This window comes from Triturus cristatus, chromosome 4_2, assembly GCF_964204655.1.
Source record: "Triturus cristatus chromosome 4_2, aTriCri1.1, whole genome shotgun sequence".
Classification (NCBI taxonomy): Eukaryota; Metazoa; Chordata; class Amphibia; order Caudata; family Salamandridae; genus Triturus; species Triturus cristatus.
Window position 1 is genome coordinate 96,206,555 of NC_140586.1, and position 25,096 is coordinate 96,231,650.

Genomic DNA, 25,096 nt, shown 5'->3' on the forward strand with positions numbered 1-25,096 from the left:
GTTTTTAAAATGTGATTTACGGCATATGAAAGTCCAGACAAGTCACTTTCAAACAAAAGATGAAACATATAAGGGATACATTGACGAAATCTTGGATCTTCTGCATATAATCTTGTTGTCTGATATTCAGATGCAGGAATCTGCACAGGACGTTCATCATATCGTCCACCTTTTCCTGTTGGAAACAACTGCGGGAAACAACGAGCTTCCAAGCTCTCTTCCGATACACTCATGGGACTTCCTGTTGATTTTTTCATTTGAAACAACTCAATCGTATTCCCCATCGCCTCTTTGGAATGAAGTGGATGTACACTGTAATGTTCATAGATCTCTTCACATCTGGACATGTCCACTTTTTCAATTTATCCACTTAATGTTTCAGTATATTCTGCTAAATCAATTTCTTCTTCTCCAACAAACACATTTCTATAGTACTCATTATTTATTAACAGATACAATGATGCCTTTTGCACTTTTCTAACATCCACTAACTCTTGCCAGATTTTCTAATTCTTAGTAGGAACACCATTAACTAGAATGACTAGTGGCTCATTTTCTGCATGATCTACACCAATAGTTTCAATATTTTTCCTTAAATCTAATGGTAAATACACAACTCTTCCTTTCAATCCTCTTTGCAACTCTGATGGAGGTAATTTACTTGTTTTGGGCTCCATACGAACAATAGCCTGAAACGGGTGAACACATTGTATGAGAATAGACTCATACGTATTTAAATCTATCAGCTCTGGAGGAATAGCAACCAACTCTAGATTATTATGAACAGCTCTAGCAGGCATTTTATTCTCATCTAATTTGTTATAACAATATTTGTAAATACGCTGCTCACATCCCAAATCAAAACAATCCTCTACCAACAAATAAGTTGCAAATTCCATCCACTTATCATTATCTTCTATTTCACTTTTAAAATACAGATTGACACCCCTAGTCTGATTTTTATAGTGAGTTCGCTGACAACAAATACAAGAAACATTTGGTCTTTCACCTGAAATTACCTTAAACTTTGTGATTTCATCCTCAAATTTTTCTGTAATTATAGGTTCTACATTGTCTTCAACATTTTGTTCTACTAATGTGTCAGTTTCTTCACTCTCTTGCTGAGGCCCAAAGTAACAAAACTCAATATCCTCACAGACCTGCTTCACATCTGATACTGACCCACGCAAAAGAGCACTGTTCAACTCACTTAACTTTAGTGCTGGACTTTTTGCATAATACAACCTTCTCACTAACTTCCGCATTTGAGTATGATGTACTGCCAGCATTCTGAAATGGTGAAAAACACTTTGACAAACTTTCCTAGAAAGACAAGCCAGAGAATGACCTTGCAAACCACTATGTTTTCTCACTCTGCAAGGGTCTAGTCCTTGCAACAGCTTAATCTTTTGTTTTACACGTTTTTTTAGTATAGGCTCGTAAAAAACTACATCATTTTTCAATAGATTCCTGTCGTACACTGCAAACACTACTGCAATCCCAAGTGTACACAGGGTTTTTAGCACGTCTCCCTAAAACTTCATCAGCTATCACTTCTTCTGCATTTCTTTAAACCATTTTCTCTTTCTCCATTGGACAACCGTCACTAACCTCATAACCTCTACCACTGGTGTCAACTGCATACAATAATTTTTTGCTCATTGAATAACTCTCTTCATTAAAAAAAAGGCTCTGAACTAGAACTGTGTTTCCATTCTCCCAAAAAAAACATCACAATTTTTTTTTTATTAATAACTCTTTTCCTCCTACCTTTGGCCTTCATTACAATATTGGTTTATCTAGTGATTGAATTCTGTTTAACACTAAAATAAACAGTTTCCCTTTTACTTCAAAAGCCTTTTCCACAATGCTTTCAATATGCTTCTTCTTTTAATAAAATAAAGCTCTCTTTTTATATTTCTTCACATCTTTCAGCAAATTATGCACTACTCTCTTGTAAAATATTTTTTTGCATAATTCCTTATACTGATTTTGCCTTCTTTTACCATACTTTATCTCCTTTGACTGTACATTTGCTTTTTTACTTTTCCTCCTATTTTGAATTTTTTTCTTACTTGAAAAATTCTCAGAAGTTCCAGCATTATCTACATTCTGTTTGCTCCTACAAACATTTTTAATAAATTGCTTTATGATCTTACCAGAAGATTTTTTCCTTTTAGCCACATTCAATACTTGTGGTTGATGTTTCTTCAAATAATCCTCCTGTCTCTGTTCTTTTTCTTTTTTTTTCTGGCATAATTTCTCTATTTTAACGTTGAAAAACAGTATCTGTAAAAAAGAATCACAAATAAATGTATATTAATAACATTCAAATTTACACTATTCCATTACTGTACAAACACATTTTGTATAAAAACTGACTAAGAAACTATAGCCCTGAACCACAAGTGTGACGATGGTTTAAACACTACATGCATAGTGCATACTACTTTGAAGCAGTTTATGCCCTAAAGCCTACCTCACTAAAAGACTACATGCTAACTGACTGAATGATTACAGTACTATAAGGAGACACACTGGGTGAGTAACAGGGTGTTTGCTAGAAGTGTATGAATACTGACTGGGGAATTGAAGGTGTGAAAGACAACTGTGTAGCTGATTAGAGGACTGAATGCATACTGGATAGGCATTTAAAGCAGTCCATGTGCTAAGGCCTGGCTCACTGCATGAGTACTTGGGTACTGACTGAATGATTAGATTACAGCAAGGAGAGTGCCTGGGTGAATTTATAAGTGGTAGGCTTTTGACGCAGGGAATGGATTAGTACTTGGTACTGAATGGGTCACTAGAGGAGTGCAAAGGGAGTCACAGGATATTTGCTGGACGGTATGGATACTGACTAGGGAATTGAAAGTCTGAAAGACAAGTGTCTAGGTGGTTAGAAGAGTGCATGCATAGTGGATAGGGGTTTGAAACAGTCCATGTGCTAAGGCGTGGCTCAGTGCATGAATACTTAGGCACTGACTGAATGATTACAGTACTGCAAAGAGAGTGTCTTGGTGAATTTATAAGTGTTTGGGTTTTGGCACAGTGAATGGATTACTACATGGTGCTGAATGGGTCACTAGAGGACTGCAAAGGGAGTGACAGGGTGTTTCCTGGAAGTGTTTGGATACTGACTAGGGAATTGAAGGTGTGAAAAACAACTGTGTAGGTGGTTAGAGGACTACATGCATAATGAATAGGCATTTGAAGCAGTCTATGTGATAAGGACTGGCTCACTGCATGAGTACTTGAGTACTGACTGAATGATTAGAGTACAGCAAAAAGACTGCCTGGGAGAATTTATAAGTGGTAGGCTTTTGGCGCAGGGAATGGATTAGTACTTGGTACTGAATGGGTCACTAGAAGAGTGCAAAGGGAGTGACAGGATGTTTGCTGAACTGTATGGATACTGACTAGGGAATTGAAAGTGTGAAAGACAAGTGTCTAGGTGGTTAGAAGACTGCATGCATAGTGGATAAGGGTTTGAAGTAGTCCATGTGCTAAGGCCTGACTCAGTGCATGAATACTTAGGCAGTGACTGAATCATTAGAGTACTGTAAAGAGAGTGTATTGGTGAATTTATAAGTGTTTGGGTTTTGGCACAGTGAATGGATTAGTACATGGTGCTGAATGGGTCACTAGAGGACTGCAAAGGGAGTGACAGGGTGTTTCCTGGAAGTGTGTGGATACTGACTAGGGAATTGAAGGAGTAAAAGACAAGTGTGTAGTATGTTAGAACACTACATGCATACTGCATAGACTTTTGAAGCAGTCTATTTGGTAATGAATGGTTCACAACATAAGTACTTGAAAACTGACTAAATCATCATACTACTGCTAGGACAGTGCCTGGGTAAAACTTTTACATTTTCAGTTCTGCCACAGTGAAGAGAATTAGTGTCAAACCCTGACTCATTTTATCAATGCATAAGCAAAGACTAGCTTCTAATGCTACTAAAACTTGACAACATGACCGGTTTTAAAAGAGTTATCTGTCAGAAAATACACGATGTTACCCAATCCTTCTCTCACAGTGGTTCCCAAATGCACACAGACTTACTGTGTGATTCTAGACAACAACCACTATCCCTAGGAGTTTACCAAAACTGATTCACTACTATGGAAGTGTTAACGAAACTGCACACAATGTACATATTTCAAGACTGCACTTTTGTGTCAAAGCCTGACTCATTTAATCAACGCATAAGCAAAGACTGCCTTCTAATGCTACTAAAACCAGACAACATGACACGTTTTAAAAGAATAATCTGTCAGAAAATACACAATGTTACCAAATGCTTCTCTCACAGTGGTTCCCAAATGCACACAGACTCACAGTGTGATTCTAGACAAGCACCACTATCCCTAGGAGTTTACCAAAACTCATTCACTACAGTAGAAGTGCTAAGGGAACTGCACACAATCTACATATTTCACGACTGCACTTTTGTGTCAAAGCCTCACTCATTTAATCAACACATAAGCAAAGACTGGCTTCTAATGCTACTAAAACTTGACAACATGACAGGTTTTAAAAGAGTTATCAGTCAGCAAATACACGATGTTACCAAATGCTTCTCTCACAGTGGTTCCCAAATGCACACAGACTCAGTGTGATTCTAGACAAACAACACTATCCCTTGCACTATACCAAAACACATTTCTTCATCTACAAGGAGTACTACATTTTAGTGCAGAAACATAACTCATTTCACAAATTCATAAACAATGACTGGTTTCTAATTCTACCAAAATATAAAAACTGCATAGTTATCTGTCTACAAACACATGAAAAAAACAAATGCTTATCACAGAATGGTTTCTACATGCACACACACTGTCAATAAGATTGTAGAGAAAAAAAAGTACTCCCTACACTTTAGCAGAAGAAATACATTAGTCTGATTAAAATAAAAATAGTCTACATACATCCCCTCACAATTAAATAACTCACCTTTCAAGATGTTTTGTAGATTGAGAAGTATATCAGTCACACACCAGATATCAGTCACACACCAGATTTTCTTATACAGAATCTCTGCACTGTGCACCTGTCAGCAGAACCAAAGAATGGCAAAGTTTCCCTCTCATTTTCCACACATATACATGTAAACATCAAATCACATTCCTTCCCACATAAATTTAAAAGCAGACACACATTTCTATTAAACATGTCAACCCTTTCCAAATGACATAAACTTCAACCCTTCCCCCAATCTGCCTTCTGCCTGTTACCATAGAAACAGGTCATGTAACACTGTACTGAGCACACAGGTCACAAGTTCAGCTCACACAATGTTGCTGATCAAGACAGCAAGTGTGCTTGACTTCTCAACATATCAGTTTATCATATATAATGTTCCTTACAATCAGTTTTTGTTAACCAATAAGAATCATGCGTTTAAAAAACAGAAATATACACCCTACCTTTCAGTGTAGAAGGTTGTCAAACAACCAATCATTTCTTTTCTTTTTTCAAAACTGCATCTTAGCCACCATTTTAGAAACATCTTACTTTCCAAACTGCCATTTCATTTACAGAGACCATCTGAGTGCATCCAGACCTCCTTACAAGATGTTTAGAGTGTGGATTGTGGGACACAGCTACATTTTCTAGAGCCAAAGGTATGCACAAAACAAAGGCATTCACAAAGACCTAGGTTTGCCAAATGTAGACATTAAATGGATTGGATAGAGAGGGTTAAAGTGGCACCAATTGATGCCATTGGTGAAATCCTTCAAGCAAATCCAACACCCTGACCTCATAATAGTGCGCTGTGGTGGCAATGACCTAGGCACTTTGACTGGGGTAGGTCTGGAAATGCTTATGAAGGACACCTTTGCAGAACTGATTTCACTTTTCCCTAAAACTGCCTTTGTGTATTCTAACAATGGAAAAGGGAACTGGTCCGATCATTTTTGTCCACAGATTGAGAAAGCTAGGAAACATGCGAATAAATCTGTTTCTGTTTTTCTCCGAGACTAAAGAATGGGGTCCATTTACAATAACAATCTGCGCTTTCATATGCAAGAGATGTATAGTAGAGATGGAGTACACTTTACTGATGAAGGAAACAGAGTCTTTCTCAACAACTTTAGACTCTGTATAGGTACTTACTTATAAGTGCCAAAAACTCTGAATGAACACAACGGCTCTTTTTAGAGCCACTCAAGAACAAAACACTTAACCTTAATCTTTATCTCCCAACAATTTCATTTTTTTTCCCTTGGATCCGCGAACGCACCGCGCGAGAATCGCGCGCATTTTGCTGTTTAAAAAAAAAAAAAAGGGGGGCCCAGGGGGTCCTTCTGGGACCCCCTAAGCACCTCTAGAGGGTCAGAGTATTTCCACTATGCCCCCTTTATATGTTTTACACACTTATTCCCCTTGCTTCTTCAGCCTCGCTTCTACCGAGGCAGAAAATGGCCGCCAACCGTTCCTGGTTTTGAATGTAGACAGACACTCAACAGCCAATTAGCATTCAGTGCGCGATCGGGAGGGTGCGCGCTCGGTTCGGGGAGGGTGTGCTTACGGTGCGGGTAGGGTCCGCGGATCCTCCCCGGCCATAGATATTTATGTACTTTTAACTCTAATTTTCTCAGGAACTACTGAACAGATTCACACCATTTATGCAAAAGGCACAAGTCTGAACTGAGGACTAGCTCTTTGCCAAATTTGGTGTCATTCCGTTCAGCGGTTCGGGCTGTAGCCAGGGTTGCCAGATTGGGCTATTTCTCGCACAATTGGGCGATATTTTTCCTGATTGTGCGAGAAAAAATCGTGTTGGGCGGGCTGCCGAAATTTGGGCTAGAATCCGCCGAGTGTGCGGCGGATTCAAAGCTTTGTGCGGCGCCGCCCCGCCCACGCTGCAGCCGATGGTTGCCTTCCTCATCACACCCCTTTCTGACCTTTAGGTGTCTGTGCCCTGCGGCCCCTGCCCACAAGTAACACCTGCAGGGCCGTATCTCTTTGCAGGCGGGAAGCTGCTTCCAATAAGGGTCCTGCTATACCAGCAGCGACTTCCCGACCTGCCCCCAAGAGTGTGCTGACCTGCCCTGGGGTTCCTGTGACCCAATCGTGGGTCAGATTATTTACTCAGTGGTGCTGTGGTGGGCGCGTCAGGTAGGGTACAGCCCCGCCCCATACCTTTGCTCTTTATCTTTGGGATCCCCCCCCACTTCCTCCTTTTCAACTTCGGAGCTGAGCTGACTACGGACTGCGAGGGAGAGTGACCAGTACCACTGACCGACCATCTTGATTACGACGAGGCCTCTGCGTGGCTCCTCGTCTTTGGCCTTCAACTTGTAGCAGCCTCAGCCTGCCCTGCAGTCAGCTGCTCCTCCCAGCCCCAGCCCCTCCTCTCTTGTGAACTCTGCAGATTGCACCGGCGGCCGTCCCCAGCAAGTTTAAAGGTGAGGCAGGTGTGTAATTTTAAATGTATGCGTGCCAGTGGTCGAAGTGGGCGGGATAGGCAGGGCACAGCGTGCCCCTACTTTATTTGTATAGATTCCATTATTGGCAACCCTCCCGATTCAGGCGGGAGACTACCGATTTCAAGGCTAGTCTCCCGCCTCGGGCTTGGTATTGTGTAATGTAAATTCTTCCAGCAATAGAGAGTGGCGATGCAGGGGCTCTAGGAGGGGTGAAAAACCAACAAAGCCCCATTAACAAGCAGTTTCAGCCCGGGCTGCCGGGGGGGGGGGGGTGTACGCACTGCCAGCAACCTGCCAGGGTTCACAACACTTGCATCACCCTCTCTCTGCCTGCCATTGTGCTCCATGCTTCAGCAAGGTAAGGGAAAAACCGTGCATTTGCGTTTCAAATGTCCGATCCTGCAGCAGCCTCGGAAATAAAAAGCTTCAAAATATGAAATCAATAATGAAATAAAGGAAGACGGAGTGTTCTTAAAGTGGGCAGATTGCATTTCAAAATGTGTAGGGCGGCTTTGTGTTCACGAATGTGGGGCCATATTAGCAAGTAACGGCGATAACATTATCGCCGTTCCTTGATAATATGCCCCGTGGTATTTTTAAACAATACTTCTTACGTTTTGTGAGCATATAAGCAGGGGACATTGAAATGGATCCTTTCTGGGCCCTGTAGTTTTCAGGCAAAAATACTCGTTGATTTCTGCATAAATGTAAAAGCGTTAAGTTCACCATGTTGTTCCTGCTTACCTTTCACATGCTTTATTTAATTTTTCATTCCCTATGAGTGTTTGCTTTTTCCAGGGTGTTGTTACTATTTCCTTTAGATAACATATTGCTCTTGCCTAGTGTGTAATTTGAATTGAGTCGCATCCAGTTGTTTATAGCAGGTCAAATTTGATTGTAGTTGAGGGCAGTGTGAATTTCTCTCAGTGGGGCAGTATGGCGTTCATTTCAGTGAGGGAGCGGAAGTAGCACTGGGGGCAGACCTGCCGAATTTAGAACTAGGGAACCAGGTTCAGCCTTAATTAACAATCCCCCAGACCACTCTCCTGAGGGAGCTCACTCCCATGCTAGACCTTATCGGGCCCAGCAAAACCGGAAAAGGCCTGGTGTCTCAGCACCAGCAGGTGGACCCCAGCAGTGGCAAGTGTGGGTTCACCTTGAAGGCTTGGCCACCATAATCCATACTGATGTTCACCTCCAGTCTTGCGGGCAGGCCTACGAAGTAGTAGACCCTAGAGCAACAGTGACTATGTCACTGAGGTCACAGGACCCCTGTGACCTCAGTGACCTTGGGCGGTGCGACAGGTGTGACTGCAACGGGTATCGACTTTGAGTGGGGGCGTTATAAATTATGGTTTAAGAGCACTTGCTGCCTCCTTCCTGGCCTACAGCAATTTTCGGCAATAATAAAAATGTCATAACCACTCTGGTGAATAAACTTCTTCTTAGAGCGAGATCAGAGTTTTGTCTAGTGGAAGTTTTGACTCATGGAAAGACAGCGCAGAGGGTTAATGTGCCTGCTGAAAAGCAAATGTACCATGCCCATCACAGAGTGCACATATTTAAAATAGGTCAGTGGGTTACTGCTTTTGTCAGTAAGATCCTTTTGCTACTTGAAGTTTGTAAGTTAAAATCCTAACAAAGAACCGCGAGCTATTAACTTTAATCTTAGAGCTGCATACAAACTGCAACTTATGAACTAGAGCTTTATGTTTTTTCCCCCAAGCCTTTGATTATCCTAATGTTGCAAAACGTGTTCATTTGGATAGAAATCAATAATGTTATTAAAGAGAACCCCCAGTCATGGTATTAAGTTGTAAATTTTAAGTTTGTGTTTCTCCAGATCAATCACTATTAAACTATACTGCCTACTAATATGACAGAGCGCAGGGCCATTTTTAAGAAAAGTGTTCTTCCCCAAAATGGCAGCATCTCAGTAGCCAAGTGTTCCGCCCAAACTGGACAAGACTGGATAAAATGTAAACAGCTCGCTAAGAGCGTAGCAGTCATGTAAATTCTAAATTAATGTTGTTGATGTTTTTTGTTCCGGTTAGTATTATTTTTTGTAGTTATTATTGTTTTATTTTACCATTGTGTTGCAACTAGCATAAATGGTGAAAGAATCCATCATCGTAATACAATCCTCATATTCACTTATTATCTAAGGTGTATTTCCTTTCTTTCCTCCACTAACAAGGCATGGCAGATTATATTCTTGGCTTCCTCCAGCAGCCTGTGGCCCTGTAAATTATTATGTAATGCCATTTGTTCAACCACCTGCCAGCCCCATCCTTCAGGGGAAGATGTGACAGACTCCATAGAAGACCAAATAGTAGCTGTCACTGATAACCACCTCGGTGGTTGCGTGTGTTTTATGTATTTTTCTTTTTCACCACAAATGGATAAACGGGTACACTTGTAAAGCAGATGCCCTAAGACATTGGTCTGTTTCGGGAAGTGATACTGGTGACATGGGTATCTATCTATCATGATAGTTTTTAAAACAGCCCTTGTTTTCTTTCTTCTTACCTGGGGTTCCAGAAGACACTTAAAAAAGTATTCATATGGGCCACTACCTAACAAACGTTTTAATTTTGCTAAATAGCTGTAGAAAAGATTCCTTTGTAGAAGTGCCTCTTGGGACAGGACATTTTATATAGATAGTATGAGTGCGCAATGCACACGACAAACTGAATCATTAAGAGGTGCTATTATCAAAAAACCAAGGGTAAGCTTTTCATGAACCTAAAGAGTTGATGTGGACCTGCCTGAATGCGGGCTTGCAGAGTACACATTATTGTCCACAAGCGCTCAACCTACTGGGTTATCTGTCTCACCTACTGTTCTAGGTGGTGGAACAGCAGAGACGTGGCCTGAGAGTGGACCAGTGGTGCTCAGTGTAGTGGACCTGCACTCGGCAGTGCAGTTACCCCCAGAGCAGCACAGCCTTACAGGATAGGAGGGAAGAGCAAAAGTGACATAGCCGGCTCTGAATGTGAATAGAAGGCAGGGAGCGAACCAGGAATTTGTTCCTTGAAGCTGTTCAGATTTTCATGAACAGGAAGCAGTCTCCTTCACTGCTAACAAACCTTCCGGAAGCTGAATATGACCCAACGTGTCCTTGACATGAGCACAGTTATCCCAGTGCCACCTTTACATTATTTCACATGGTCCCACCATTGCCTGTAGTCTTCCTCCTGTGTGTGCATCTTGGTGCAACTTAGTTTTGTAAAGTTATTATTACTATTTGGTGTTCATTCAAACGGCATGATGAACCATACATTTCTATAGATGACAAGATTGTACCACACCGCGTGGTTCATGCAGTCAGTTACAAAATGCATCCTGTTAAAGGTCATAATATCTGAATTCCCACCGTCCCTAACAGCATAAAAGACAAGAATAATGAAGTGGTTAAATTACTTTATAGTTATGTAATATTTGGCTGGATAATCAAGCAAAGGGTGACATATGGATTCAGGCTCTAGTGATAATAGTGGCTGTTTTTGAAACCCATTCCATGTCTAAAGTATTCCACAGTCTTAAGTACCAATTTCAAGCAAGGGCATTTTTCCTTATCCAAAGAAGCTGCCAGAGTGTTTACCACCAATGCCAAGCAATTGCACATCAGTGCTCCGCCGGCCTCTGTTTGATGTTTCAACAGAGGGGTCTCTGCCCAAATTAGACGCCTATCTTCCTTGGGAGTGGGTTTCTTAATATTGTTTTCATGGCAGTTGTTGTTTTGTTTTAGAAGGGTTGTATTTGTGGGCAAATGAATTGTGTGCTCATGATTTATATGGCTGTAGATACCAGTTGTCCAGTGCCTTATAATTAGGGCTCCCGGTTTTATGGTATTTATATTTGTGTCATGTCTGTATTTATCCATATGTAATTTTTGCAAATTTTACCTGTATTTATCCTTATTTATTTTAGGTTTTGTGAAATTCCGATGAAATGTGTATACCCTATATTTGTTAACCCCCTTGCCTGTCAATCCGCACAGCTATTGGCCTGGCAGTCATGATTGACAGCATTTAGAATCACTAAATTTCCGTTTTTATCCACATTTAAAAATAAATACAGACAGGAAAATAAATGGTTCTCTGTCTGTATTTATCTGTACAAATCCAGTAAAAGCGGAAAACAGGGAGCCTTACTCATAATGGGCATCTCTCCCCTCCTCTAGAATCTGTATCTTTAGTATCTCTACAGTATGTTCGAGGTGTTGCCTAATATTTACCCATTCAAAGTGGAGCAGTGGTTCTGAAATGGATGGGGCATCATCTTAGTAGCGCATAGATATAGTGTTCCTGGTGCCTGCAAACATTAATTTGACGTTGTGTAATGAAACTGGTGCTCATGTAAAGTGTTTCAATATCTTCTGTGCCAGTTCACACTATACAAAACCGTCCAAAAATACAGAGGTACAAAGTGAAACCAGAATGCCTGGCTAAATCTTGGCTTCCTGCTTAGTGTGCGATCTTAGGCAAATATTTTTTTGCACAAACTTTCTTTATTGTCTTGTATGCAGGTACTTTTGAATACGATTTCTGAATATTTGTTGTATGAAAACTTATTGTGTTTAATGTAATAGACTATAATGTGTCTCTATAATAATCTGGGCCACCTACATCGTGTACATCACTCTCTTGCCTCTCAATTCCCTAAAGAGACTTTGGTTCTGTTAATATTTCGGCAGCTTTATAGCACCATGACACACTTTCATATATAATCACAATTGGCACTTGCAACCATTGGTCTTTGCACTCTGCAGAGAGACAAAATAATCTAAACCCCGCAATGGCTCACATATTTGAATTGTGTCCCATTGGGAAACACCAGCCCACAATCTGAACTCTGAGATACCTGCGAGCAGCAAGGTCACAGCACTAGATTAATGCACAGTATGAAAAAAAACTACAGACGACAAGCAATGTGGTGGCTAAACAAAAAGAAATGCTATTAGGGAAGCAAATTAAGTCAAATGTGAACATCATCTTTCGCACACGACTTGCATAACTTATTAATATTCTTGCTCTATGGCCCTATTTTCCCTAGACTGCTTGCAACAGGGCTGGGCACTATAGCCTGCAAATTCCCTAAAGAATGTGTTCTTGACAACTCACAAAAAGGCTCCAATATGGGCTGATGTTGAAAATGACCACCCCACAGATCTCTCCAAATATGCCAGCTCAGGAACACAAATTTCATATGGGCAGCCCCTTGCAGTAACCAGCTAAGCGGATGAATCACATGATGTGCCATATTTTCATTTTTGCATTGTTAACACTATCTGGGTATGTGCACCTCCAGTAGTACCAGTTTAACACCCAAAGCTAGCAGTAAGCAACAGAAATCTGACGATTCAACCATCGCAATGGGGCTGCAACTGTGTGGCAACAGCTGTCTCTGTTTTTGGTAACTTTTGATCCATTTCAGGTGGAAACAATTTATTTTGGTAATATCTGCCGATTATGCAGCAGATCGATTTGCGCCGAATGTGTCAAATCTATAATTATGTGGAAAAATGCCTCTGTCTCGCAGTCTCACAATCCCAGTGGTCCAGCCTATGACCAAATATTTACAGGGGCAAACACAGGTGGAGATATGTTGAAGGTTACTTTGCATTGCATATTGGGATGAGTGATAAACTGAGTTAGAATGCTAAGGAGATGGCTAGTACGTTGACCATGGGTGACGTGTGCAATGCGTTTTAAGGTTCAATTATGATTTGACTTTGTCCTTTTGTGTGGGTTTTTTGGGTGATCAATGCAGGAGACCATGCACCAGACCAAAAACTGGGTTAAGCTCCTCACGGCTAACTTTATCGAACCAGGGATGTTGATGGATATTCTATCTCTTCCAATTGCAGATACTTGCCCTACCACACAGCAGAGATTGTACGGTCCTCTACTAGGTCTCAAGAAGCTACAAACTAACTTTTAAAATGGGCAAGTGGTCAAAGTACAAGAAAGTGTACAGAAAGGAATGGGAGTGTGACCCCGAACTAAAAAAGTGGATTGCCCCTGTGAAAACAGATGAAGCAAAGGCAAACTGTAAATACTGTCACTTACAGCTGCGGGCCCACTACCATGATTTAAAGCTGCATGCATCCACAGCTAGACATCGTGCGCGCATGGACACACCTAGCCTAACCATGGCATCTTTTGCACAACCAGTTTGTCAGTTATCAAATGACCAGAAAAGGAGAGAGCTTAGGATTACTGTGAAAACTGCATGTAGCACATCAATCAACAGCATTGACATACTGGGAGAAATTTTAAGTGAAGAAGTTCCTCCTTTCCGTATGCACAGGACAAAGTGCACAGCTTTAATAAATGGACTTTTAGGCCCCTATTTCAAAGGGGAGCTTCTTCAAGATATGGGCAGTTCTCCGTATTCGTTGATCATTGATGAATCCACTGACATTTCTGTAAAGCAACTACTGTGCATCTGTGTAAAATACTTCAGTAAGAAAAGTAGCAGAATTGTGAGTAGTTACCTTGGGATGATAGAACTGCAAGAGGCATGTGCACAAGACATTGCAAATGCACTTCTGGAGTTCCTCAAGGACAGCAGGCTTCCAATTGAAAATATGGTAGGGGTAGGTACAGATGGCGCAAGTGTGATGTGTGGCAAAAACCACTCCACATACACTTTGTTGAGAGAAAAGCAGCCTACTTTGCAGCTTGTACGGTGCATCTGCCACTCGCTCGACATTGTTGCTAGAAAAGCAATGCGGAGTTTGCCCAGCAATGTGGAGTTCATGGTGAGAGAAACCTACAACTGGTTTGCACATTCTCCAAAGCGCCAGGCAGTCTACACAGATTTATATCAAACTCTGGATGGAGGAATGCCATTGAAGCTTATTTCGCCATGTGAAACACGGTGGCTCATCATGGCGGATTGTGTGGAGCGTTTTCTGGAGCAGTATGATGCTCTAAAGCTGCACTTTTGCAACGCATCATACGTAGAACATTGCTATGCAGCTAGAATGCTGAAAGAAATGTACAATGACGAGACAAATTATCTCTATCTTATTTTCCTGAAACCTATGTTGCTAGAAATTAAGGTAGTGAACAAAGCCTTTCAGCTTGAATCTGGTGATGTCCTCCACATATTCCGGGATTTGCAAACTTTATATAGGTCCACTATGAGAAGAATTGTAAAGCCCAGTGTCTTCAGTACCAATAGTGAGAAGCAATTGTGTAATTTGGATCTTCAAAGTAGTGCAATTTATCTTGGGCAGGAGGATGCGGACCTTGGCCTTGACTTCCGTAAAAAGCTCCAAGAAAGCAAACTGCCTGATGCTGCCAAGGACTGCATAGAAAAACGGTGCACAGACTTTGTTAAAGTTCTGGCAGCAGAGTATCAGATGCGCTTGCCAGATTCGCTGAGCCTCCTAAGACATTTGGAGCTTCTGAAGCCCCAAAATGTGCTTTCAGATTCTAAACCTCTGGTTACGGACTTGCCAAAAGAGTATTTTGCAGACCCAACACACATATTAGAAACGCAGTGGCGAACAGTGACTTCATGTTCTTTCAATACCTCTTTAGGCATGGAATCCTTCTGGATTGAAGTATTGAATTATAGAGATGCAGCTGGGAATCATCGGTTTCAGGAGTTGGCCATGGGCGCCATTAAACTTCTGACCCTACCCATATCAAACGCACAAGTGGAGCGAGTGTTCTCACAAATGGCCCTGCTTAAAAATGAGAACCGTAACCGAATGGGTCTGAAACTGCTATCAAATATACTCAACATAAAATTTGGACTAAAGCGCAATGGTCTTAATTCCTCTTCGTTCAAGCCCTCGCCGGAACTGCTAGCAAAGTTCAACAGCAGTATCTACAATTAATTGTTTTACTGTCTTAACATGCTGCTATTCTTGGCAGTGTTATCGCTACAATGGTTCGAGGCAATCCCAATTAAAAAATTCATATGCATGGAAACTGCCAGACTATGGGCTGCTGCTAATCTTGCCAGTGCCTGGCCCAGAAGAAGACTTTTGTGCACCTTTACCAGTCAGAACAATTTTGCCCACCTCAACCTGCCACTGCCAGACTCTGTGATGCTGCTATTCTTGGCAGTGCCACTGCCAGACTCTGAGATGCTGCTAGCCTTCACCATGCCACTGCCAGACTATGGGCTGCTGCTAATCTTGGCAGTGCCTGGCCCAGAAGAAGACGTTTGTGCACCTTTACCAGTCAGAACAATTTTGCCCACCTCAACCTGTCACTGCCAGACTCTGTGATGCTGCTATTCTTGGCAGTGCCACTGCCAGACTCTGAGATGCTGCTAGCCTTCACCATGCCACTGCCAGACTATGGGCTGCTGCTAATCTTGGCAGTGCCTGGCCCAGAAGAAGACGTTTGTGCACCTTTACCAGTCAGAACAATTTTGCCCACCTCAACCTGTCACTGCCAGACTCTGTGATGCTGCTATTCTTGGCAGTGCCACTGCCAGACTCTGAGATGCTGCTAGCCTTCACCATGCCACTGCCAGACTATGGGCTGCTGCTAATCTTGGCAGTGCCTGGCCCAGAAGAAGACGTTTGTGCACCTTTACCAGTCAGAACAATTTTGCCCACCTCAACCTGTCACTGCCAGACTCTGTGATGCTGCTATTCTTGGCAGTGCCACTGCCAGACTCTGAGATGCTGCTAGCCTTCACCATGCCACTGCCAGACTATGGGCTGCTGCTAATCTTGGCAGTGCCTGGCCCAGAAGAAGACGTTTGTGCACCTTTACCAGTCAGAACAATTTTGCCCACCTCAACCTGTCACTGCCAGACTCTGTGATGCTGCTATTCTTGGCAGTGCCACTGCCAGACTCTGAGATGCTGCTAGCCTTCACCATGCCACTGCCAGACTATGGGCTGCTGCTAATCTTGGCAGTGCCTGGCCCAGAAGAAGACGTTTGTGCACCTTTACCAGTCAGAACAATTTTGCCCACCTCAACCTGTCACTGCCAGACTCTGTGATGCTGCTATTCTTGGCAGTGCCACTGCCAGACTCTGAGATGCTGCTAGCCTTCACCATGCCACTGCCAGACTATGGGCTGCTGCTAATCTTGGCAGTGCCTGGCCCAGAAGAAGACGTTTGTGCACCTTTACCAGTCAGAACAATTTTGCCCACCTCAACCTGTCACTGCCAGACTCTGTGATGCTGCTATTCTTGGCAGTGCCACTGCCAGACTCTGAGATGCTGCTAGCCTTCACCATGCCACTGCCAGACTATGGGCTGCTGCTAATCTTGGCAGTGCCTGGCCCAGAAGAAGACGTTTGTGCACCTTTACCAGTCAGAACAATTTTGCCCACCTCAACCTGTCACTGCCAGACTCTGTGATGCTGCTATTCTTGGCAGTGCCACTGCCAGACTCTGAGATGCTGCTAGCCTTCACCATGCCACTGCCACACTATGGGCTGCTGCTAATCTTGGCAGTGCCTGGCCCAGAAGAAGACGTTTGTGCACCTTTACCAGTCAGAACAATTTTGCCCACCTCAACCAGCCACTGCCAGACTCTGTGATGCTGCTATTCTTGGCAGTGCCACTGCCAGACTCTGAGATGCTGCTAGCCTTCACCATGCCACTGCCAGACTATGGGCTGCTGCTAATCTTGGCAGTGCCTGGCCCAGAAGAAGACGTTTGTGCACCTTTACCAGTCAGAACAATTTTGCCCACCTCAACCTGTCACTGCCAGACTCTGTGATGCTGCTATTCTTGGCAGTGCCACTGCCAGACTCTGAGATGCTGCTAGCCTTCACCATGCCACTGCCAGACTATGGGCTGCTGCTAATCTTGGCAGTGCCTGGCCCAGAAGAAGACGTTTGTGCACCTTTACCAGTCAGAACAATTTTGCCCACCTCAACCTGTCACTGCCAGACTCTGTGATGCTGCTATTCTTGGCAGTGCCACTGCCAGATTCTGAGATGCTGCTAGCCTTCACCATGCTACTGCCAGACTATGGGCTGCTGCTAATCTTGGCAGTGCCTGGCCCAGAAGAAGACGTTTGTGCACCTTTACCAGTCAGAACAATTTTGCCCACCTCAACCTGTCACTGCCAGACTCTGTGATGCTGCTATTCTTGGCAGTGCCACTGCCAGACTCTGAGATGCTGCTAGCCTTCACCATGCCACTGCCAGACTATGGGCTGCTGCAAATCTTGGCAGTGCCTGGCCCAGAAGAAGACGTTTGTGCACTTTTACCAGTCAGAACAATTTTACCCACCTCAACCTGTCACTGCCAGACTCTGTGATGCTGCTATTCTTGGCAGTGCCACTGCCAGACTCTGAGATGCTGCTAGCCTTCACCATGCCACTGCCAGACTATGGGCTGCTGCTAATCTTGGCAGTGCCTGGCCCAGAAGAAGACGTTTGTGCACCTTTACCAGTCAGAACAATTTTGCCCACCTCAACCTGTCACTGCCAGACTCTGTGATGCTGCTATTCTTGGCAGTGCCACTGCCAGACTCTGAGATGCTGCTAGCCTTCACCATGCCACTGCCAGACTATGGGCTGCTGCTAATCTTGGCAGTGCCTGGCCCAGAAGAAGACGTTTGTGCACCTTTACCAGTCAGAACAATTTTGCCCACCTCAACCTGCCACTGCCAGACTCTGTGATGCTGCTATTCTTGGCAGTGCCACTGCCAGACTCTGAGATGCTGCTAGCCTTCACCATGCCACTGCCAGACTATGGGCTGCTGCTAATCTTGGCAGTGCCTGGCCCAGAAGAAGACGTTTGTGCACCTTTACCAGTCAGAACAATTTTGCCCACCTCAACCTGTCACTGCCAGACTCTGTGATGCTGCTATTCTTGGCAGTGCCACTGCCAGACTCTGAGATGCTGCTAGCCTTCACCATGCCACTGCCAGACTATGGGCTGCTGCTAATCTTGGCAGTGCCTGGCCCAGAAGAAGACGTTTGTGCACCTTTACCAGTCAGAACAATTTTGCCCACCTCAACCTGTCACTGCCAGACTCTGTGATGCTGCTATTCTTGGCAGTGCCACTGCCAGACTCTGAGATGCTGCTAGCCTTCACCATGCCACTGCCAGACTATGGGCTGCTGCTAATCTTGGCAGTGCCTGGCCCAGAAGAAGACGTTTGTGCACCTTTACCAGTCAGAACAATTTTGCCCACCTCAACCTGTCACTGCCAGACTCTGTGATGCTGCTATTCTTGGCAGTGCCACTGCCAGACTCTGAGATGCTGCTAGCCTTCACCATGCCACTGCCAGACTATGGGCTGCTGCTAATCTTGATAGTGCCTGGCCCAGAAGAAGACGTTTGTGCACCTTTACCAGTCAGAACAATTTTGCCCACCTCAACCTGTCACTGCCAGACTCTGTGATGCTGCTATTCTTGGCAGTGCCACTGCCAGACTCTGAGATGCTGCTAGCCTTCACCATGCCACTGCCAGACTATGGGCTGCTGCTAATCTTGGCAGTGCCTGGCCCAGAAGAAGACGTTTGTGCACCTTTACCAGTCAGAACAATTTTGCCCACCTCAACCTGTCACTGCCAGACTCTGTGATGCTGCTATTCTTGGCAGTGCCACTGCCAGACTCTGAGATGCTGCTAGCCTTCACCATGCCACTGCCAGACTATGGGCTGCTGCTAATCTTGGCAGTGCCTGGCCCAGAAGAAGACGTTTGTGCACCTTTACCAGTCAGAACAATTTTGCCCACCTCAACCTGTCACTGCCAGACTCTGTGATGCTGCTATTCTTGGCAGTGCCACTGCCAGACTCTGAGATGCTGCTAGCCTTCACCATGCCACTGCCACACTATGGGCTGCTGCTAATCTTGGCAGTGCCTGGCCCAGAAGAAGACGTTTGTGCACCTTTACCAGTCAGAACAATTTTGCCCACCTCAACCTGCCACTGCCAGACTCTGTGATGCTGCTATTCTTGGCAGTGCCACTGCCAGACTCTGAGATGCTGCTAGCCTTCACCATGCCACTGCCAGACTATGGGCTGCTGCTAATCTTGGCAGTGCCTGGCCCAGAAGAAGACGTTTGTGCACCTTTACCAGTCAGAACAATTTTGCCCACCTCAACCTGTCACTGCCAGACTCTGTGATGCTGCTATTCTTGGCAGTGCCACTGCCAGACTCTGAGATGCTGCTAGCCTTCACCATGCCACTGCCAGACTATGGGCTGCTGCTAATCTTGGCAGTGCCTGGCCCAGAAGAAGACGTTTGTGCACCTTTACCAGTCAGAACAATTTTGCCCACCTCAACCTGTCACTGCCAGACTCTGTGATGCTGCTATTCTTGGCAGTGCCACTGCCAGACTCTGAGATGCTGCTAGCCTTCACCATGCCACTGCCAGACTATGGGCTGCTGCTAATCTTGGCAGTGCCTGGCCCAGAAGAAGACGTTTGTGCACCTTTACCAGTCAGAACAATTTTGCCCACCTCAACCTGTCACTGCCAGACTCTGTGATGCTGCTATTCTTGGCAGTGCCACTGCCAGACTCTGAGATGCTGCTAGCCTTCACCATGCCACTGCCAGACTATGGGCTGCTGCAAATCTTGGCAGTGCCTGGCCCAGAAGAAGACGTTTGTGCACCTTTACCAGTCAGAACAATTTTACCCACCTCAACCTGTCACTGCCAGACTCTGTGATGCTGCTATTCTTGGCAGTGCCACTGCCAGACTCTGAGATGCTGCTAGCCTTCACCATGCCACTGCCAGACTATGGGCTGCTGCTAATCTTGGCAGTGCCTGGCCCAGAAGAAGACGTTTGTGCACCTTTACCAGTCAGAACAATTTTGCCCACCTCAACCTGTCACTGCCAGACTCTGTGATGCTGCTATTCTTGGCAGTGCCACTGCCAGACTCTGAGATGCTGCTAGCCTTCACCATGCCACTGCCAGACTATGGGCTGCTGCTAATCTTGGCAGTGCCTGGCCCAGAAGAAGACGTTTGTGCACCTTTACCAGTCAGAACAATTTTGCCCACCTCAACCTGTCACTGCCAGACTCTGTGATGCTGCAATTCTTGGCAGTGCCACTGCCAGACTCTGAGATGCTGCTAGCCTTCACCATGCCACTGCCAGACTATGGGCTGCTGCTAATCTTGGCAGTGCCTGGCCCAGAAGAAGACGTGTGTGCACCTTTACCAGTCAGAACAATTTTGCCCACCTCAACCTGTCACTGCCAGACTCTGTGATGCTGCTATTCTTGGCAGTGCCACTGCCAGACTCTGAGATGCTGCTAGCCTTCACCATGCCACTGCCAGACTATGGGCTGCTGCTAATCTTGGCAGTGCCTGGCCCAGAAGAAGACGTTTGTGCACCTTTACCAGTCAGAACAATTTTGCCCACCTCAACCTGTCACTGCCAGACTCTGTGATGCTGCTATTCTTGGCAGTGCCACTGCCAGACTCTGAGATGCTGCTAGCCTTCACCATGCCACTGCCAGACTATGGGCTGCTGCTAATCTTGGCAGTGCCTGGCCCAGAAGAAGACGTTTGTGCACCTTTACCAGTCAGAACAATTTTGCCCACCTCAACCTGTCACTGCCAGACTCTGTGATGCTGCTATTCTTGGCAGTGCCACTGCCAGACTGTGAGATGCTGCTAGCCTTCACCATGCCACTGCCAGACTATGGGCTGCTGCTAATCTTGATAGTGCCTGGCCCAGAAGAAGACGTTTGTGCACCTTTACCAGTCAGAACAATTTTGCCCACCTCAACCTGTCACTGCCAGACTCTGTGATGCTGCTATTCTTGGCAGTGCCACTGCCAGACTCTGAGATGCTGCTAGCCTTCACCATGCCACTGCCAGACTATGGGCTGCTGCTAATCTTGGCAGTGCCTGGCCCAGAAGAAGACGTTTGTGCACCTTTACCAGTCAGAACAATTTTGCCCACCTCAACTTGTCACTGCCAGACTCTGTGATGCTGCTATTCTTGGCAGTGCCACTGCCAGACTCTGAGATGCTGCTAGCCTTCACCATGCCACTGCCAGACTATGGGCTGCTGCTAATCTTGGCAGTGCCTGGCCCAGAAGAAGACGTTTGTGCACCTTTACTAGTCAGAACAATTTTGCCCACCTCAACCTGTCACTGCCAGACTCTGTGATGCTGCTATTCTTGGCAGTGCCACTGCCAGACTCTGAGATGCTGCTAGCCTTCACCATGCCACTGCCAGACTATGGGCTGCTGCTAATCTTGGCAGTGCCTGGCCCAGAAGAAGACGTTTGTGCACCTTTACCAGTCAGAACAATTTTGCCCACCTCAACCTGTCACTGCCAGACTCTGTGATTCTGCTATTCTTGGCAGTGCCACTGCCAGACTCTGAGATGCTGCTAGCCTTCACCATGCCACTGCCAGACTATGGGCTGCTGCTAATCTTGGCAGTGCCTGGCCCAGAAGAAGACGTTTGTGCACCTTTACCAGTCAGAACAATTTTGCCCACCTCAACCTGCCACTGCCAGACTCTGTGATGCTGCTATTCTTGGCAGTGCCACTGCCAGACTCTGAGATGCTGCTAGCCTTCACCATGCCACTGCCAGACTATGGGCTGCTGCTAATCTTGGCAGTGCCTGGCCCAGAAGAAGACGTTTGTGCACCTTTACCAGTCAGAACAATTTTGCCCACCTCAACCTGTCACTGCCAGACTCTGTGATGCTGCTATTCTTGGCAGTGCCACTGCCAGACTCTGAGATGCTGCTAGCCTTCACCATGCCACTGCCAGACTATGGGCTGCTGCTAATCTTGGCAGTGCCTGGCCCAGAAGAAGACGTCTGTGCACCTTTACCAGTCAGAACAATTTTGCCCACCTCAACCTGTCACTGCCAGACTCTGTGATGCTGCTATTCTTGGCAGTGCCACTGCCAGACTCTGAGATGCTGCTAGCCTTCACCATGCCACTGCCAGACTATGGGCTGCTGCTAATCTTGGCAGTGCCTGGCCCAGAAGAAGACGTTTGTGCACCTTTACCAGTCAGAACAATTTTGCCCACCTCAACCTGTCACTGCCAGACTCTGTGATGCTGCTATTCTTGGCAGTGCCACTGCCAGACTCTGAGATGCTGCTAGCCTTCACTATGCCACTGCCAGACTATGGGCTGCTGCTAATCTTGGCAGTGCCTGGCCCAGAAGAAGACGTTTGTGCACCTTTACCAGTCAGAACAATTTTGCCCACCTCAACCTGTCACTGCCAGACTCTGTGAGGCTGCTATTCTTGGCAGTGCCACTGCCAGACTCTGAGATGCTGCTAGCCTTCACCATGCCACTGCCAGACTATGGGCTGCTGCTAATCTTGGCAGTGCCTGGCCCAGAAGAAGACGTTTGTGCACCTTTACCAGTCAGAACAATTTTGCCCACCTCAACCTGTCACTGCCAGACTCTGTGATGCTGCTATTCTTGGCAGTGCCACTGCCAGACTCTGAGATGCTGCTAGCCTTCACCATGCCACTGCCAGACTATGGGCTGCTGCTAATCTTGGCAGTGCCTGGCCCAGAAGAAGACGTTTGTGCACCTTTACCAGTCAGAACAATTTTGCCCACCTCAACCTGTCACTGCCAGACTCTGTGATGCTGCTATTCTTGGCAGTGCCACTGCCAGACTCTGAGATGCTGCTAGCCTTCACCATGCCACTGCCAGACTATGGGCTGCTGCTAATCTTTGCAGTGCCTGGCCCAGAAGAAGACGTTTGTGCACCTTTACCAGTCAGAACAATTTTGCCCACCTCAACCTGTCACTGCCAGACTCTGTGATGCTGCTATTCTTGGCAGTGCCACTGCCAGACTCTGAGATGCTGCTAGCCTTCACCATGCCACTGCCAGACTATGGGCTGCTGCTAATCTTGGCAGTGCCTGGCCCAGAAGAAGACGTTTGTGCACCTTTACCAGTCAGAACAATTTTGCCCACCTCATCCTGTCACTGCCAGACTCTGTGATGTTGCTATTCTTGGCAGTGCCACTGCCAGACTCTGAGATGCTGCTAGCCTTCACCATGCCACTGTCAGACTATGGGCTGCTGCTAATCTTGGCAGTGCCTGGCCCAGAAGAAGACGTTTGTGCACCTTTACCAGTCAGAACAATTTTGCCCACCTCAACCTGTCACTGCCAGACTCTGTGATGCTGCTATTCTTGGCAGTGCCACTGCCAGACTCTGAGATGCTGCTAGCCTTCACCATGCCACTGCCAGACTATGGGCTGCTGCTAATCTTGGCAGTGCCTGGCCCAGAAGAAGACGTTTGTGCACCTTTACCAGTCAGAACAATTTTGCCCACCTCAACCTGTCACTGCCAGACTCTGTGATGCTGCTATTCTTGGCAGTGCCACTGCCAGACTCTGAGATGCTGCTAGCCTTCACCATGCCACTGCCAGACTATGGGCTGCTGCTAATCTTGGCAGTGCCTGGCCCAGAAGAAGACGTTTGTGCACCTTTACCAGTCAGAACAATTTTGCCCACCTCAACCTGTCACTGCCAGACTCTGTGATGCTGCTATTCTTGGCAGTGCCACTGCCAGACTCTGAGATGCTGCTAGCCTTCACCATGCCACTGCCAGACTATGGGCTGCTGCTAATCTTGGCCGTGCCTGGCCCAGAAGAAGACGTTTGTGCACCTTTACCAGTCAGAACAATTTTGCCCACCTCAACCTGTCACTGCCAGACTCTGTGATGCTGCTATTCTTGGCAGTGCCACTGCCAGACTCTGAGATGCTGCTAGCCTTCACCATGCCACTGCCAGACTATGGGCTGCTGCTAATCTTGGCAGTGCCTGGCCCAGAAGAAGACGTTTGTGCACCTTTACCAGTCAGAACAATTTTGCCCACCTCAACCTGCCACTGCCAGACTCTAGGATGCTGCTATTCTTGGCAGTGCCACTGCCAGACTCTGAGATGCTGCTAGCCTTCACCATGCCACTGCCAGACTATGGGCTGCTGCTAATCTTGGCAGTGCCTGGCCCAGAAGAAGACGTTTGTGCACCTTTACCAGTCAGAACAATTTTGCCCACCTCAACCTGTCACTGCCAGACTCTGTGATGCTGCTATTCTTGGCAGTGCCACTGCCAGACTCTGAGATGCTGCTAGCCTTCACCATGCCACTGCCAGACTATGGGCTGCTGCTAATCTTGGCAGTGCCTGGCCCAGAAGAAGACGTTTGTGCACCTTTACCAGTCAGAACAATTTTGCCCACCTCAACCTGTCACTGCCAGACTCTGTGATGCTGCTATTCTTGGCAGTATCACTGCCAGACTCCGAGATGCTGCTAGCCTTCACCATGCCACTGCCAGACTATGGGCTGCTGCTAATCTTGGCAGTGCCTGGCCCAGAAGAAGACGTTTGTGCACCTTTACCAGTCAGAACAATTTTGCCCACCTCAACCTGTCACTGCCAGACTCTTTGATGCTGCTATTCTTGGCAGTGCCACTGCCAGACTCTGAGATGCTGCTAGCCTTCACCATGCCACTGCCAGACTATGGGCTGCTGCTAATCTTGGCAGTGCCTGGCCCAGAAGAAGACGTTCGTGCACCTTTACCAGTCAGAACAATTTTGCCCAACTCAACCTGTCACTGCCAGACTCTGTGATGCTGCTATTCTTGGCAGTGCCACTGCCAGACTCTGAGATGCTGCTAGCCTTCACCATGCCACTGCCAGACTATGGGCTGCTGCTAATCTTGGCAGTGCCTGGCCCAGAAGAAGACGTTT

The 25,096-nt window shown here is 45.9% G+C and overlaps 2 protein-coding genes across 3 annotated transcripts in view; one reads left to right on the forward strand and one right to left on the reverse strand.

Moving 5' to 3' along the window:
- The window catches only part of LOC146833084 (complement C3-like), a 595,871-nt gene that overhangs the window by 345,526 nt on the left and 225,249 nt on the right, over positions 1-25,096 (reverse strand). The window lies entirely within an intron of this gene.
- LOC146833086 (uncharacterized) lies at positions 13,388-15,298 on the forward strand. The gene has a single exon (XM_085600205.1). It carries the CDS (start codon positions 13,388-13,390, stop codon positions 15,296-15,298), a length of 1,911 nt encoding a protein of 636 aa, XP_085456331.1.